General features: G+C 39.3%; 1 protein-coding gene across 3 annotated transcripts; it reads right to left on the bottom strand.

Moving 5' to 3' along the window:
* Positions 1-5,972: 5,972 nt before the first annotated feature.
* Positions 5,973-14,641, bottom strand: LOC144704907 (polygalacturonase QRT3-like). Of its 3 annotated transcripts, none has more exons than XM_078577489.1 (4): positions 13,758-14,641; positions 11,567-11,827; positions 8,403-9,125; positions 5,973-6,604 (listed from the first exon to the last, which is right to left on the bottom strand). In XM_078577489.1, exons 1-4 carry the CDS (start codon positions 13,968-13,970, stop codon positions 6,314-6,316), a joined length of 1,488 nt encoding a protein of 495 aa, XP_078433615.1. In that variant the 5' UTR covers positions 13,971-14,641; the 3' UTR covers positions 5,973-6,313. The 3 variants fall into 3 exon arrangements, with proteins under 3 accessions (XP_078433615.1, XP_078433616.1, XP_078433617.1); XM_078577490.1 differs by having other exon boundaries at positions 8,403-9,119; XM_078577491.1 differs by having other exon boundaries at positions 6,349-6,604; positions 8,426-9,125.
* Between the last annotated feature and the right edge of the window lie 1,218 nt (positions 14,642-15,859).

The following is a 15,859-nucleotide window of genomic DNA, read 5'->3' as shown; positions in this document are numbered from 1 at the left end:
CGCTCTTTGGACGACTTAGGGTATGGTCAACTATCAAATCCTAATCAATCTTCCGAGTTAGTACTGATGCATTCAGAAATCATCGGAGAACTCTTCTCTGATATTTCACTCCCTTGGCCAAGGACTTCATCGCATCGTCTTCCTTGAGCTGTCACCTCTTATACCAAGGGTGGACGATCCCATCTTGGCCACTCAATCGTCTTCGTGAACTTCTTGATGTACCCGAACTAAGACAGTTTAGAATCCCATGATTAGAGATTCGTTGGCCATAGTCAAAGTACAACCGTCTGTCCACAAGACGTCTGTGGTGTCTCAGATCTAAGGACCACTTAAACAACTGTGACGTGAATCGACCTGATTGAAAATTAGGTATAATACCATTCAGGGATTTGTACGGATCAATTAAGTGAACTCTTTCCACTAAAGAGCACCCACTATCTATCCTTAGTGTCTCCATACTAATGGCTACGGGACCGGCCATACTCATCATATGAGTGAGGCTAGATAGTGTTATTCTATTTAGATACTTTGATGTCCTTCTCGTGTATCCTTTGAATAGGAATGTTTAGAACACATGCTTAACGACTAGTGATCTCCATATTGTGATCTCATCATAACTCACTAAGTCCGATCATGTATTCATGGACTTCATTATAAGTATCACACATGCACTATAATGAATATGTTTTATTAATGAACATGGAACAAGATGTGGAATGTGTGATTGGCTTACCAGCCACATATATTTGCATTAGTTTCCACTAACGGCCAATTCTTGCTCAGCTCCAAAACTTAATTTCAGTAGGAGTCCATAGTGGGGCACTAGATCCCTTCAGATCTAAAGAACTTGCGCTGCTCCATTGTGGTGGTGAACCAACTGGTCGCTTCTCGATTTGAAGTTTTGGGGCCCTATTTCATTAACTTGGTTAAATTTCCAAAATATCTGAGATGCAGATTTTGCTCTACTCCTCAAATATTCACTTTATGTCATGTTGTTTCTGTGTCTTGGAATTAGACTGAGGTTCTTTTTAAAAATAAAAAAGTTCCTCATTTCCCTTATTGTTGGCACATTGGAGATTAAAACACAGCCCTAGGTTATGAAGAAAAGTAGATTGATCATCGTATATAGACAACTACAGAGAGGTTCCAAAGGTGCGACTTTAGGACTGATTTATGAACAAAAGTGACATAGCAAGAAACTCAGATTCATCTGCTAAGAGATACATGAAAGTACTATGAGTAGAGGGCATGCATCAAGGTTACATAGTGAATGAAAGTGTAAATTCAGGAACAGAGTTAAGATTCAAATTCATATTACAAATTCAATTAAGATGAATAAGAACTAAAAATCATTATTTATTGGTAGTTGTGCGGTCGTAGTTGAACACTAATATTCCAAAGGGAATGCACCCATGATCAAATAGTTTGAGCCAGCTTTTGAGGAAACTTCAGACTCCCTTTTATGTAGTGATCATATAAATGTTATTAGATCACTATTAGTCTTCAAATAGGAGAGTACACTAAATTGATTTAAAATTAATAATAAAATAATATTAGATTATATAATCACTGGTTTATATTTTTATGCCCCATTCTTAAGATTGAAATACTCTTTCCTTTATTGTGCTTAGTCGAGCATAACCAAAAAGAGAAGCACAGAATCAAGCAACTCACATAGAAAAAAACTAGAATTCCATCCCCTTGGATGGGGACGTTTTCCACTCATTCTTTTAAACCACTTTTGGGTTGAATTTGCTCAAGATTAAAAAAATAATTAAGTCCACACAAATTAACTGGTATGGAGACACCATCAATCACTTTTCGTACCTTTCGCACAACCAGAAAAGTGTCGCCCACATGTGTCATCTTGTGATCATGATCCCGAGGTTGACCCACTCGGCGTCCAAAGGGAGAAACTTGTTTTTAAGTGATAAGCATAGAGAGTGGTAACAATCTCACTGTTTTTAATGTCTATTCATAAGCACAGAATTCTTGAGTGGAAAACATAGAGAGTTTGCACTGATTTTTTAATAGGAAAAATATTTTTTTCATAGAGACTATTGGAGAAATTATTCACGAAAGCATGATTTTACAAGCACGAGTGGTTATCCAAAATTCTTATGGAAGTAAAGATAACAGAAGTCAGTTATCCAACGTTTTGAAAGACAGTAACATTATGTTTACCAGACATCTTTTTTGTCTCAGGTATATGGACCACACACACAACTGTGAAATGAGTCAATCTGATTGACCCTAGGTATAATGCCATTCACGGATTTAGACTGATCAATTCAGTAAATTCTTTCCCAAAGAACACCCACCATATGTCCTTAATATCTCCACACTAATGGCAACAATCTCATTCATACTCATCATATGAGGGGAATTAAACAGTCCTATTATTGCTGGATATTTTGATGTCCTTACCAAATCTTCTTTGAATAAGAATCTTTAGAGAATATGTTTATAGTCTAGCGATTACCATATTATGATCTTATCATAATTCACTTAGTCATTACATGTATTCATGGACTTCAATTATAATAATCACACATGCATTGTAATGAATATATTATATCAATGAATATGGAATGATATATAGAATACGCTATTTGCTTTCGAGCTACATATATTTCCAACTAAAAATTAATATGATGCAGTGTAAGTTGCATAATTCAACATATATTAAGTCATGATCACTTTATGATATGATTGACTACATGAGATATAATGGCTAACCCATCCACAGATGTTTGACTTGACATACTCCACTTTGAGTGTTCCTCAAAACATACACTTTCACAGTTGGTGCAATGTCCATAAGGATGCATCATAAATTTCCTCATATATAGGGTAACCATCATTAGGGCTTGCCATTGAGAATATACTTCTTACCTGGTCGTCGAGGACAGTGTTCCATAGAGGGAGAGACTTATGGTTCTATATAGGGATCATATTATAGTTTCAGATCTAAGACACCACTACTAGAGATGAGCCAAGGAGATAGAGCATCTATATATACTGTCATGACACCTTCAAGTATGATCCTGGTCCACCAGATATTGTTTTCCAAAAAGGTCCATTCGTTAAATAACTATCCATGATTGAAAATGTGAACTATTTTTTTAGGAAATAATTTGTGTGAATCAAATACATAAAATTATCTTGTTTCTTAATTAATTCCTTTTGTGAAATGATAAAATTTTGGTTCAACCTTAAATATGATATTGAAGCTGATATTGCTATTGAATAAGGTGTAACTACAATAATTAATATAGTATGAATTGTATATTGAATCTGGTATTTACTCTTATTTGATTGATTATATATTACCTCAACGGGACTTACTGGTGTTTGACTATATATTTGATGTAATTCACATTGTGGTAGAATAATGAATTAAATTGATATTTGAAATTATTTGACACAATCAAAGTATTTATAATTGTAAATCTAAGTTGAGATGTTTGAATTCCACTAAAACTTGAAGATACTGAATGAGTCAGAGACAAGACAATCTTGATCATTTACAAAGTGATCTGTAAATGGTACGATCAGGTACTATTTCCAATAAGATGTTACAGAATTATTTTTTATTTCTAAGTGGCTGGATTACAAAACATTAGGGTCCCCAATCTGGGGTAAAGGATATCTGGCTCAAGCAAAAAACTGGAGGTCAGTGTAATTCAAGGAATAAAGAAATGAAGTTAGAAAACCAAACTACAAAGCCTAAGCACTAATTTGCTCCCTCTTAATAAAAATCACCACCACTTAGTTCCAACACATGTCGTCTTGAGCTGGTCAAGAGTCTACACTTATGCTTCATTATATTGTGTAGAAGAAGGAAAAAAAGTAACATAACCTTTATCTCTTAAAACCTGTAGAAATGAAGTCCAAATTTTAAATAAAATTCATAAAGAATGGAAATTCATTCTCAACATCTCTTTCCATTTCAATGCCTAAAGTAAGATAATGTATTCCCTAAAAATCAAGAGGCTGTCTATTCATTGAAATTGATAATTGTTGTCACGTGAATAAGTAAACTTCCCCATTTTTGATAATTATCAAAGCTAACATGAGTTTCTTTTTTATGTCACTCAGATATGCAATAAACAAATGAAATTGTACTTCAGGAAACTGTTTGTTATCAATCATCAACGTAGAGTGTCGTCAAAATTTTCAACATTAAAAATTAAACTCCATATTTATATGATTACATGGAAGGTTATATGAATTATCAAAGTAAACTATGTATTAATATACCAAATATTATTGTAATCATATTACATAAATATTAATATACATTAATCAATTTAATCTAATATTACAGTCATTTCATTAAAAGTTTATTCAGTTTAATTTAATGCAAATTTAAGATAATATCACATTATATGATGCATATTCAATTAATTTAATATTATATTATTTATCAAATTGGATGCATAGTTCATCTCGTATTGAATTTATATGATTGAGTATATTTTGAAGTTGAACTGGTATTTGCTTTTTCATTAATGTTTATGATTTCCCATACATTTGAGAGAGGGAGACAGGTAGATAGAAAGGAAGTGAGAGAGATAGAGGTATATAATGAGAGAGAGACAAAGATGATTCTGCAGAAACAGCTTCTCAGGATGCTTTCATTAATTTTTATATTAGCCATAAATTCAGAGAGAGAGGGTGAGCGACATACAGAGAGAGTCAGACATAGCGTTCGCCTATCCCGATACCGGTATCGGATTGCAATATCGGGATGGAGCTGATTCTGCTGTACCAGAGATCGAAAATAAAATTTTTGGTATCCATTTTTATCGATATCGAGATACCAGATATCGATATCGGATATCGGTTGCTACAGTACCGATATCTGATATCAGTATCTGTCTCGATGTCGTCATCCGCCTCCATCTCTCGGGGAGGATGACGATATCGGATGTCAGGCGTGGATATCGGATTCCGGTATCCAAGTTAGAGAGGATATTTAAAATATATTTAACTCATAATTAATCAGCGGTTAGAACATATCAACGTGGGCAAGAGGATAATCGGGGAGCTTTTTGATTGATTAAGTGGCTCGTTTAATATATACAGCTGAATCTTTTCAATTTCTTCCATATGGGATAACAGGATTTGGATTTTAACATCAAACTCCAATCCTTTTATCTCATATGGAAGAAAAAGGAAATTTTCAGCTCTATTTATTGGACGATGTGTTAATATATAAAATAACCAACATATATAAGGTGCTTTTAATATAGCGAATGTAGATCAAAATATTCTTTTATCATTTAATGTGTAGTCTGACTCATTTAATATATACAGAGCGAATTTTCTAATTTCTTCCATGCGGGATAACAGGATTCGGAGTTTACATTAAACTTCGAATCCTGTTATCCCATGTGGAAGAAAATAAAAATCTTGCGCTCTATATATTAACTGAGGTTGAAAATACATCAAAAGCATACGACATTGATGTGCATTAGTCTTTGAATGTGGTGATTAAATTTATTTTTATGTTGTACTGGATATCGATTTCCGGGTACCAGTTCCGATATCTAGATATTGAAATCCGATACCCGGTATCCGATACTCATTTCCCCCCCCCCCCCCCGGATATCCAATATCAGACATCGTCCCGGTTTTTTCCAGATATTGAATATCGGTTGTCAGATGTCGGATATCGGACGGATATTGGTTGGACAATCACTAGTCTGACACAGAGAAAGAGACATACAGAGAGAGAGAGAGACATACAGGGACAAACAGAAATGTATATAGAGACGGAGACAGAGACATGCAGAGAGAGAGAAAAGAGAGACAGAGACATACAGAGAGAGAGAGAGAGACAGAGACATGCAGAGAGAGAGAAAGAGAGACAGAGACATGCAGAGAGAGAGAAAGAGACATACAGAGAAAAAAAGAGACAGACAGACAGAGAGACAGAATGAGAAAGAAATACAGAGACAGAGAGAGAGGAAAGAACGAAATACATGGACAAAAAGAGAGAGGAAAGAGAGAAATACAGGGTCATAGAGAGAGAGAGGAAAGAGAGAAATACAGGGACATAGAGAGAGAGAGAGAGGAAAGAGAGAAATACAGGGACATAGAGAGAGAGAGAGGAAAGAGAGAAATACAGGGACATAGAGAAATAGAGAGGAGAGAGAGAAATACAGGGACATAGAGAGAGAGAGGAGAAAGAGAGAAATATAGGGACATGGAGAGAGAGATAAGAGAGAAAGACAGAGACACATTGAGATGCTTGTTCGGAAACAGCTCACCATAGTTTTCAAGGCACCTTCAAACCTTCAAACCTTCACTGATCCACCGCCACATACACCGTGGCCGAAACGGCCGCCTCCGACTCCACCATCACCTTATTCCCCTCCACCCTCCTCACTCTATACGTAGAAAACGGCGGACCAACAATCTCCTTCCCCAAACCTCCGTTAACAGCCACCGTATACTGCAGCCCTTCAATCCTATCCGGGAACAGCAAGACAGAGGAAAAATCCACCGTCCACGTCGTCCCTTTCCCTGAAACCGATGCCTTCGCCGATGTCACCTTCTCCTTCATCCCCATCACTGCATTTCTCTCCACCGTCACCTGATCACCGCCATGAATTCAACAATACTTTAGATTGTGGGTTGCTCAGAAACGATACAGTAAGATAGAAGTACGATTACTGGAATGCAATTGTCATGACAAAACCCAGAAAAAGTTAAAAATAGCAAATGATTTTAGTTAAAGTATTTAAAATTGTTGCACTCTTCCCCCTTGTCACCTGATCCACTGAGATGAATTTAAGAATAATTTACATTGTGTGAACAAGGTGGAGATTAAGGAGAATTACAGGCGGCTTGGAACAGAAGTTATTATGTAAAAGTGCAATAACTGGTACGAAACTGTCATAAATATTCAATGGGGAATGATTCATGGCGACAAAACACAAACTGATAAAAATTTCAGACGATAAATAAATGATTAAAAATAAGAAATAATATTAATAGAAATATAAGAATGATGTACATGATGGAAGCAGGTTATGTGTGAACAAGATGAAGATTAAGGTCATTGACTTGCGGCTAGGAAGAGAAGTAATATAAATATTATGACGACAAAACGCAAATTAATAAAAGGTCCGAGGAAACATAATCGAACAAAAATAGTAAATTATCATAAAGGTTTCAAAATAAATCACCTCGTTCCTCCCCACCGCCAGCTAATGCACCCCAAAAAATATAAGAAGAATTTAAATTAGGGGACCAAATAATCCTATTCAACGGAGGGTGTCTTGGAACAGAAATGATAAGATAAAATAGCAATTACTGGAATCCAATAGTTATAAATATATTCAAGGGATACTTACTAGAAAACACTTTAAACATGGCTTAAGAATCCAAACACAATCCACAAAAAGGAGGTGTAGTACTTTGAAATTTCAATATTTTAAACTAGAAATTTTTTTGAAGAAAATGAGGCATGAGGAAGAATGCTAGAAAGGGTGGAGAACGCATAATCAAACTATTCTGCCAAGTTTCTGCTATTCTGTCCACACTCAAAGTGATATCATCCAATTCCTTACACCTGCAACTCTAACAATGGACAATCCGAAGCAAACGAGATGCAAGAAAGGAGAGTTAAATACTTCATTGTGAAAAAATCCACGAAAAGGAGGTGCAGTACTTTGAAATCTCATTATTTTAAACTAAAATTTCTTTTTGAAAAAAATGAGGCATGAGAACGCGCAGTTAAATTAATCGGTCAAGTTTCTGATACTTGGACCCAAACCCATAAAATCTACCTACTTACTCCTGTAACTTTCAAAACAGACAATCCGAAGCAAACGAGGTACAAAAAAAGAAGGGAATACTTCATTATGACACAATCCACGAAAAGGAGTTGTATTACTTTGAAATCTCATTATTTGAAACTAGAAAAAAAATTTCTAAGAAAATGTGGCGCGAGGAAGACGGATAGAAAGGGCAGAGAAAGCGTGGTTAAATTGATCAGCCAAGTTTCTATACTTAAACCCAAACCGATAAAATCTACCTACTTCAGTAACTTTCAAAATAGACAATCCGAAGCAAAAAAAGAAGGTTGAGTACCTCATTATGTCACAATCCACAAAAAGGAGGTGCAGTACTTTGAAATCTCATTATTTGAAACTAGAAAAAAAATTTCTAAGAAAATGTGGCGCGAGGAAGACGGATAGAAAGGGCAGAGAAAGCGTGGTTAAATTGATCAGCCAAGTTTCTATACTTAAACCCAAACCGATAAAATCTACCTACTGACTACTGCAACTTTCAAAACAGACAATCCAAAGCAAACGAGATACAAGAACGGAAGGTTGAATACTTCATTGTGACAAAACGCAAAAATAAAAATAAAAGTATAGAATCACCTGATCCACCACCGAGAACTTACGTGCAGTCTCGTCCAAGCTCACGATCTCCACGCCATTCCCGCCGCCGGAGAAGAGATTATCAACGATCGTCACGCCTCGGACGACGCCGTCGACGGACTTGAAGACGACATTCGCGTCGCCCAAGAAGAACGAACCCATCACGAGAAGCTCAACGGGGTCCTCCGCGACTATTCCGGTGTAATCCAAGTAACAGTTGATAATCCTCGTCTGGGTCAGTCTGGGAAGGCGAAGGTAAATACCCACACCGCCAAAGCCGCTGGCTTTGTTGTAGCAGTGCACGCCGGAGAGCGTATTCGCTTGCCCGGATATCAAAACGCCGACCGCGGCGGAAAAGACGACGACGTCGGTGACTGCGTTATCGTTGCCGGAAAGGTTAATGCCCACGCCGGAGAAGTTCTTCTCTTCGGGGTCTCCCCCGGCGGTGATCTTCTGGCCGACGAAGGAGCTGCGAATTAGGGTTTCGTGGCCGCCGCGCACGAGGACGCCGTCCGTGGCGAAACGTACGATGTAGCAGTTGTCGACGGTGGTGCGGAGAGAGTTGATGATGGCGGTGCCGCCGCCGCGGTGGTTGGCGTCTAGCGTTAAGTCTTTTAGGGTTATGAGTTCGTAGTGAATGGGGGCGGCGTTTCCGCCGGAGAGCTCGATGAGATAGCCGTCGGAGGGGAAGTCGTCGGACGCTAGCAGGGATCCGTCCTGGATCTGGTTTGCATGCATACACGCGCGAGAAATTTAGCTCGGTGGAGATGTTTTTTTTTTTGGAAAGAAAGTTCGGTGGAGAAGTTTTTTAGATGGGTTTTTTTGTTTATTTACAGGAGGTGTCGATTTCTACTCATGCATGAGTGGGTCTTATCAAATGAAAAAGAAGAAGAAGAACAAGATGATGATGATGATGAACAAGAAGAAGAACAGGGACGATATTACGAGTTTGTCCTTAATTTTCGCTCTAAAAAGTTTTTGGTGAAATAGCCGTCGGATGGGAAGTCGTCGGACGCTAGCAGGGATCCGTCCTGGATCTGGATTGCATGCATGCACGCTCGGAGTTTAGCGAAGATGGCGGAAGATGGAAAAAGAGGATGATAGTGTTTGAAATTAGAAAGATTTAGAGAAATTTAGCTCTGTGGAGATGTTTTTTTTTGGGAAAGAAAGTTCGGTAGAGATGTTTTGAGATGGGTTTTTGTGTTTATTAACTGGAGGTATATATTTTTACTCATGCATGAGTGGTTCCTATCAAATGAAAAAGAAGAAGAAGAAGAAGAAGATGTCGATGATGATGATGATGACGATGAAGAAGAAGATGATGATTTTTTTTTTTTTGAACTATAGAAGATGATTATGATGATGATGACGATGAAGAAGAAGAAGAAGATGATGATGATGAAGATTACGATGATGAAGATGATGAAGAAGAAGAAGAAGAAGAAGATGATGATGATGATGATGATGATGATGATGAATATGAAGAAGAACTGGGATGATATTATGGGTTTGTCCTCATTTCTCGCTCTAAACTGTTTGGTGAAATATCGATGAAAGAATGATTTATCAGAGCTTGTCTCGTTAGTAGAAATGTTCTTGAATTTACAGATGATCAGGACACAGGCATGGTTGCGGGAGAAGAAAAAGAGGACGATAACCTACGAAACTGGAAAAATATTTGGAAAAATTTGTTTGGTGGAATAGGTTTTAATATAAGATGCGGTTTTATTCGTCATGCATGGCTCTATGCACTGTATGTTAAAAGTATATGCTTAATGGACTATTGGAGGAAACATCATCCATGAAACGTTGATCGATCAGAACTTGTCTCTTCAGTAAAACATGTTCCTGAATCAACAGATGATCAACATATAGGTATAGGTTTTCCAAAATATTACAGAAGGTAAGAAGTTGGCTGCATGGATCTGGATCTTTGGGAAGAGGGAAAAATAAGAGACTAGTAAACGCATAAAGAAACTCTGCAGGAATATTTATTAGTCGTTGTTGGTGTTTATTTATGACACGTGTAGATTCATCCAAAGACAATCCACAAAATGAGATGCAGTTCTTTGAAACCTCATTGTTAGTGAACTAGAAAAAAGGATCCAAGAGTATGAGGCAAGATGAAGTGATGTACTCGAAATGGGAAGATCTGTGAAACGGTTAGTTCGAGAATTATCACTGAATTAATCAGTCAACTTTTCTACAATTATATCTAGACCCAAAGAATATAATCATTCAGCTATTCACACAAATAACTTTCAAAACGGGTCGTGCAAACAAAGCAGGATATAAGATAGTAGAAAAGTTGGGTATGGGAAAGAAAGAACAAAAACTTAATTTAAGTACGGGTAATAGAATATAAAGGACAAAGCAAAGAAGCGAATTAATAAAAAATATACTATTTTACAGTAAGGAAACGTAAACTTCGGAGAAAACACAGTTTTTGAAGAATTTGGTAGCCAAGGGAAGGTAGGGTGGATAACATTTTGAAGAATTTGGTAGCCAAGGGAAGGTAGGTTGGACTAAAATTTGCCTTATTTTTTCGTAAAGCAAAACACATTTATGTAACAAGGGACCTTACTATTAGGGTTGTCCTTTTAGGACCGGGGGTTGGTCAGACCAAACTGGGACTGCAGGGTTGACTGGCCAAATGGATAGAATAAGGGTCGAGATTCAAACCAGACCAGACCTTAAGTAATTATTAAATATTTATTTTATATTTGTTAGTAAAAGTCTAAAAGTCATCTATACATACACTTCTCGCCTCCCTCTTGCTCCCCTCACCTGGCTGCTTCACCTTCCCGACCCTGCTTGGGCTGAGAGAATCCATTGAGTGAAGTAGGGAGAGCAAGAAAGAGAAGTAAGAAAAAGGAAGGCACATTAGTTACATGTTGTTCTAAAGCTATGTTTAAGGTCAACGTAATCATCAACATGAGTTTTCTACTTTGACTTTAACATTAACTAGTCAACCTGACAGACAAGACAGGAGCAGAATTCTAACATAAACAGTTTTCAGACTCTAAGCAACATTTAGGTCTTTGCTAAAAACTTTAGAAGATTGTGAGAAGTAATAGCAGAATTACGTGGTGAGAAATATAACAACCATAGCATTATAGAAAAATTAATCATCAGTTAGAAGATAGAGAGAAGTAACTACGTACCTTGAGATTACCAATACCGGTGGGTAAGCGTAAGGGCCGGCTGAGGAGGTATCTTCCACCGTCGAGGTGAATCTGGACACCTCCCAAGTCGGAAATGCCAGCGAGGAGATTACGAGTTGATGAAGAGGCGGCGGCGACGGCAGCCTCTACGGCGAGGGAAATCGGTCCGGCGGAATCGTTCAACCCGGTGGGATCGGCGCCGAAATCGGTGACGTGGAAGACGCGTGGCAGTCGTTGATTGGTGCTCACCTCCGATACCGACTGGGATACGTAACGTGAGTTGTGTGGTGTAAGAAGAATACAAGGGAAAGGAGACTAAGAGTGTGAGAGGAAAGAAGAATACGATGGAGATGCGTAGAGAGAGAGAGAGAGAGAGAATGGAATGCTTACAAGGGAAAGAAAGAAGGAAAGAGGAGAGAGCAGAGAGACAGAGAAAGGGAAATAGAGAGAGAGAGAGAGTAAGAAAGAAGAGAGATAGAGGGAGAGAAATGGGAAAGACACGGAGAGAGAGAGAGAGGAGACGTGAACCAGGGAGGCTGAGAGGAGAAGGCGGAGAAAAAATTCTTGAGTGAGAGAGAGAGAGAGAATAGGCGTCAGTCGGGGAGACAGTGGAGAAAGCGGAGAAAGAATTCTTGAGAGAAAGAGAGATAATAAGAGAGAAGATGGCGGAAATTGATAGGTGAAGATGGATAGGGGAAGAGAATGGTTAAAAATGAAAGACACCGATAGAGAGAGAGAGAGAACAGAGGACTGGCGAGAATGAGAGGAGAGGCGGAGAAAGAATTCTAGAGAGCGAAAGAGAGAGAATAGACGTAAACAAGGGAGACAAAGAGGAGAAGGCAGAGAAAGAATTTTAGAACTAGGGAGAGAAAGAGAGAGAGAGAGAGAGAGAGAGAGAGAATAGACGTGAACCAGGCAGACAGGAGAAAGCGGAGAAAGAGTTTTAGAACTAGAGAGAGAGAGAGAGAGAGAGAATAGACGTCAATCAGGGAGACAGAGGAGAAGACGGAGAAAGAATTCTTGAGACTTTGAGAGAATGAGAGAATGAGGAGAGAGAGAGAGATGAGAAGAGAGGGAATTGACAGATGAAGAGAGAGAGAGGAAGAGAATGCTTACAAGTGAAAGACACGGAGAGAGAGAGAGAGAAAATAGACGTGAACCCGCGAACCGGTGACGGTGAGAGAAGGTGGAAATTGACAGATGAAGAAAGAGAAAGGAAGAGAAAGCTTACGAGAGAAAGACACGGAGAAAGAGAGAGAGAGAGAGAGAGAGAATAGACGTAAACTGGGGAGTCTGAGAGTAGAAGACGGGGAAAGACTTCTTGAGAAAGAGAGAGAGAGGAAAAAGGTTAGGAGAGGAGGAAGACAATTCGACAGATGGAGAAGAGAGAGAAAGATACGACAGAGAAGAATGAAAATGAGGAATAAAGACGTAAAGAGAAAGATCTAAGATAGAGAATACGAGAAGAAATTCAGAGCGTCATCAGATCGAAGAAAAATAGAGAGAAATAGAGGACAAGGGGAGACAGAGGAGGAAGAAGACGTAAAGTGGGTGGTGATAAGGAAGAGCAAATAAGACTGATGGAAACGGTAGAGAAAGAACAAGAGAGAAAGATGAGATGAGAGAGAAGGGAGTGAGAGAGAGAAAATTGAGATACGTAAGAAGAAGGGAAGACGGAGAAGGAAGAAGACGACTTAGAGAGGGTGGTGAGAGGAAAAGAGAGTAAATAAGGCAGATGGAAACGATAAGGAAAGAACAGGAGAGAAAGATGAAATGAGAAAGAGAGGGAGAGACCGAGAGAGAGAAAGAGAGTAAATAAGACACATGACAACGATGGGCAAAGAACTGGAGAGAAAGATGAGATGAGAGAGACAGAGTGAGAGAGAGAAGAGAGAGAACTGAGGTACGAAAGAAGAAGGGAAGACGGAGAAGGAAGAAGAAGACTTAGAGAGGGTGGTGATAGGAAAAGAGGGTGAATAAGACAGATGAGAAAGATGAGATAAGAGAAAGATAGAGAGAGAGAGAGGGAGAGACGGTGAAAAAGAGAGAGAGAGTCTTCAACGACAGGAGGAGAGGGGGAGAGAGAGAGAGAGCTGACCGATGAGAGGAGAGAGACAGAGAGAGTGCTCACCGATGGGAGAAGAGAGAGAGAGCTCACGGATGGGAGGAGAGAGAGAGAGAGAGTGCTCACGGATGGGAGGAGAGGGAAGGCGGGGCCGCCACTTGAGATTTTTGGGGGGTGAAATCGTGGGGGCATCCATGAGAGAATCTGTCGCCTTGGAAGCGCCGCCGAGAGAAAATTCTCGTCCCTTGCACCGCTGGTGAGAGATGAACAACCAAGCAGAAGAACGGCATAGACGACCATTAGTATACGCCAACATTTGAAGCAGCTTGGCCTCCCCATTTTGTGGAACTCTCTCCTTCTCCCTCTTCTTCTTCGTTTGCTTCGAGAGAGAGAGAAGGAAAGAGACAGAGAGGGAGGGAGAAGAGGAGCGTTATTCTTGCTGTAGGGAGAAGACGAGCACTCTTCTTGCGTTCTTCTTAATGGCAGCAGCGGCAGGGAGAGCTATAATCGATGGCCAATGGAAGACAAACAATACGAATGCTAGAGAGAGAGAGAGCGAAATAAGAGAAATGGAGAAACAGAGAGGGAAGAAGAGAGAGAGAGAGAGAGAGAGAGATAAGAGAAATGGAGACACAGAGAGGGAAGAAGAGAGAGAGAGAAATAAGAGAAATGGAGAAACAGAGAGAGGGAAGAAGAGAGAGAGAGAGAGAGAAATAAGCGAAATGGAGACACAGAGAGGGAAGAAGAGAGAGAGAAATAAGAGAAATGGAGAAACAGAGAGAGGGAAGAAGAGAGAGAGAGAGAGAGAGAGAGAGAGAGAGAGAGAGGGAGTGAGTGGGAGAGAGAGGGAGAGGGAGAGAGAGGGAGGGAGAGAGAGAGAGATAGAGATAGAGTGAGGCGACGTTCCTTTTCCTGGAGAGTGAATCTCGGTGGGATTTAATGGCAGTAGCAGCGTGGAGAGCAACCCAGAGATTGTTTAATGATGCGAGGGGACGAGGAACAGCAAGAGGCAGTAGAGGGCGATTTGATAGACAGAATATAAAGAAGGTATAACTCTGGTGGGAATGTAGGAGCCTGTCGGATCTTAAACGAAAACTCACCTACTTCATAGTCCACCACATACTTTTAAAAAAAATGTTTTTAAATCGGGATCCTTTTGTATTACAAAATCTTCAATTGTAACTAATAAGCAACGATAAATAGACCACCGCATATTGACAAGTTAAACGAAAAGTGGTAGGCAGCACAAGTAAAAGTGCCAAAAAAAATTGAAACAATAAAGGAAAGAAACCGGAGCTGGACAATATTCTTTTACTAAAATTCCACAACTATTGAGCGGCGGAAACAATTTCTTTATTTAAATTCCATGAAATTGTACTTAGCTGATCTATATATCATCGAACAGGTCAATCAGAGGTCAGCAAAATTACTATGATCGTCTCCCCTATTAAAATAATTAAATTTTATTTCTCTATATCGGCAACAATGAAAGGCCTACATTTCTGTTTATATTTGGCTTTTTGAAAGAGCCCATAATTTTTTAAAACATAGATTAACCAAATTCTCATCTTCACCATGAGCTATCTGCAAGATTGTTTTACAACTAACATATTTGTGGCGTCTATCACTATGTTTTGTTTCCTCCAATATTAAATATGAGGAATTCGAGTTCTGGTTGGCATGCCTTCACCGGTTAAAGCTTTTTTCTTCTCCCTCCCGGCTTTAATGGACATCTTTAGAAACTCATTGCACCAAAATCTCTCCCTCTCTCTCTCCCTCCGTGCATCTCTCTCTCTCTACATCTGTGTTTTCTCTGGACATCTCTCTCTGGTTCTTTCTCTCTCTCTCCATCTGTATCTCTCTCTGGATATCTCTCTCTGGCTCTCTCTCTCTCTCTCTCTCCCTCTACCCCTCTCCCGCTGTCCTCTCTGGGTCTTTTCAACTCCCTTTGTGTCTTTCTCTCCGGCTCTCTCTCAGTTTGTGTTTCTCCCTGGCTCTCTCTCTCTCTCTCTCTCTCTTTCTCTGTCTCTCTATTTGGCTCTCTCTTTCTCAACCTTTGTCTCTCTCTTTGGCGCTCTCTCTCTATCTTTCCGTGTCTCTCTATTTGCATCTCTCTCTCAATATGTGTCTCTCTCTTTGGCTCTCTCTCTTTCTGTGTCTGTCTATTTGGCTCTCTCTCTCTCTCTCAATCTGTGTCTCTCTATTTGGCTCTCTCTCTCTTTCTGTGT

This window comes from Wolffia australiana, chromosome 6 (genome assembly GCF_029677425.1).
Source record: "Wolffia australiana isolate 7733 chromosome 6, ASM2967742v1".
Lineage (NCBI taxonomy): Eukaryota > Viridiplantae > Streptophyta > Magnoliopsida > Alismatales > Araceae > Wolffia > Wolffia australiana.
Note: the sequence above shows the minus strand (reverse complement) of the source record. Positions and strands in the feature narration are given on the sequence as shown.

What these genes read in the sequence shown, in the direction of transcription:
- LOC144704907 (XM_078577489.1), bottom strand. Translation starts at nt 13,970, where the DNA reads ATGGGGAGGCCAAGCTGCTTCAAATGTTGGCGTATACTAATGGTCGTC. An exon ending in CCTTCCCTCTCCTCCCATCC is followed by an intron (nt 11,828 to 13,757) that starts GTGAGCACTCTC and finishes TACGTATCCCAG; the next exon opens with TCGGTATCGGAGGTGAGCAC. An exon ending in AGTTCTCGGTGGTGGATCAG is followed by an intron (nt 6,605 to 8,402) that starts GTGATTCTATAC and finishes GGCGGTGATCAG; the next exon opens with GTGACGGTGGAGAGAAATGC.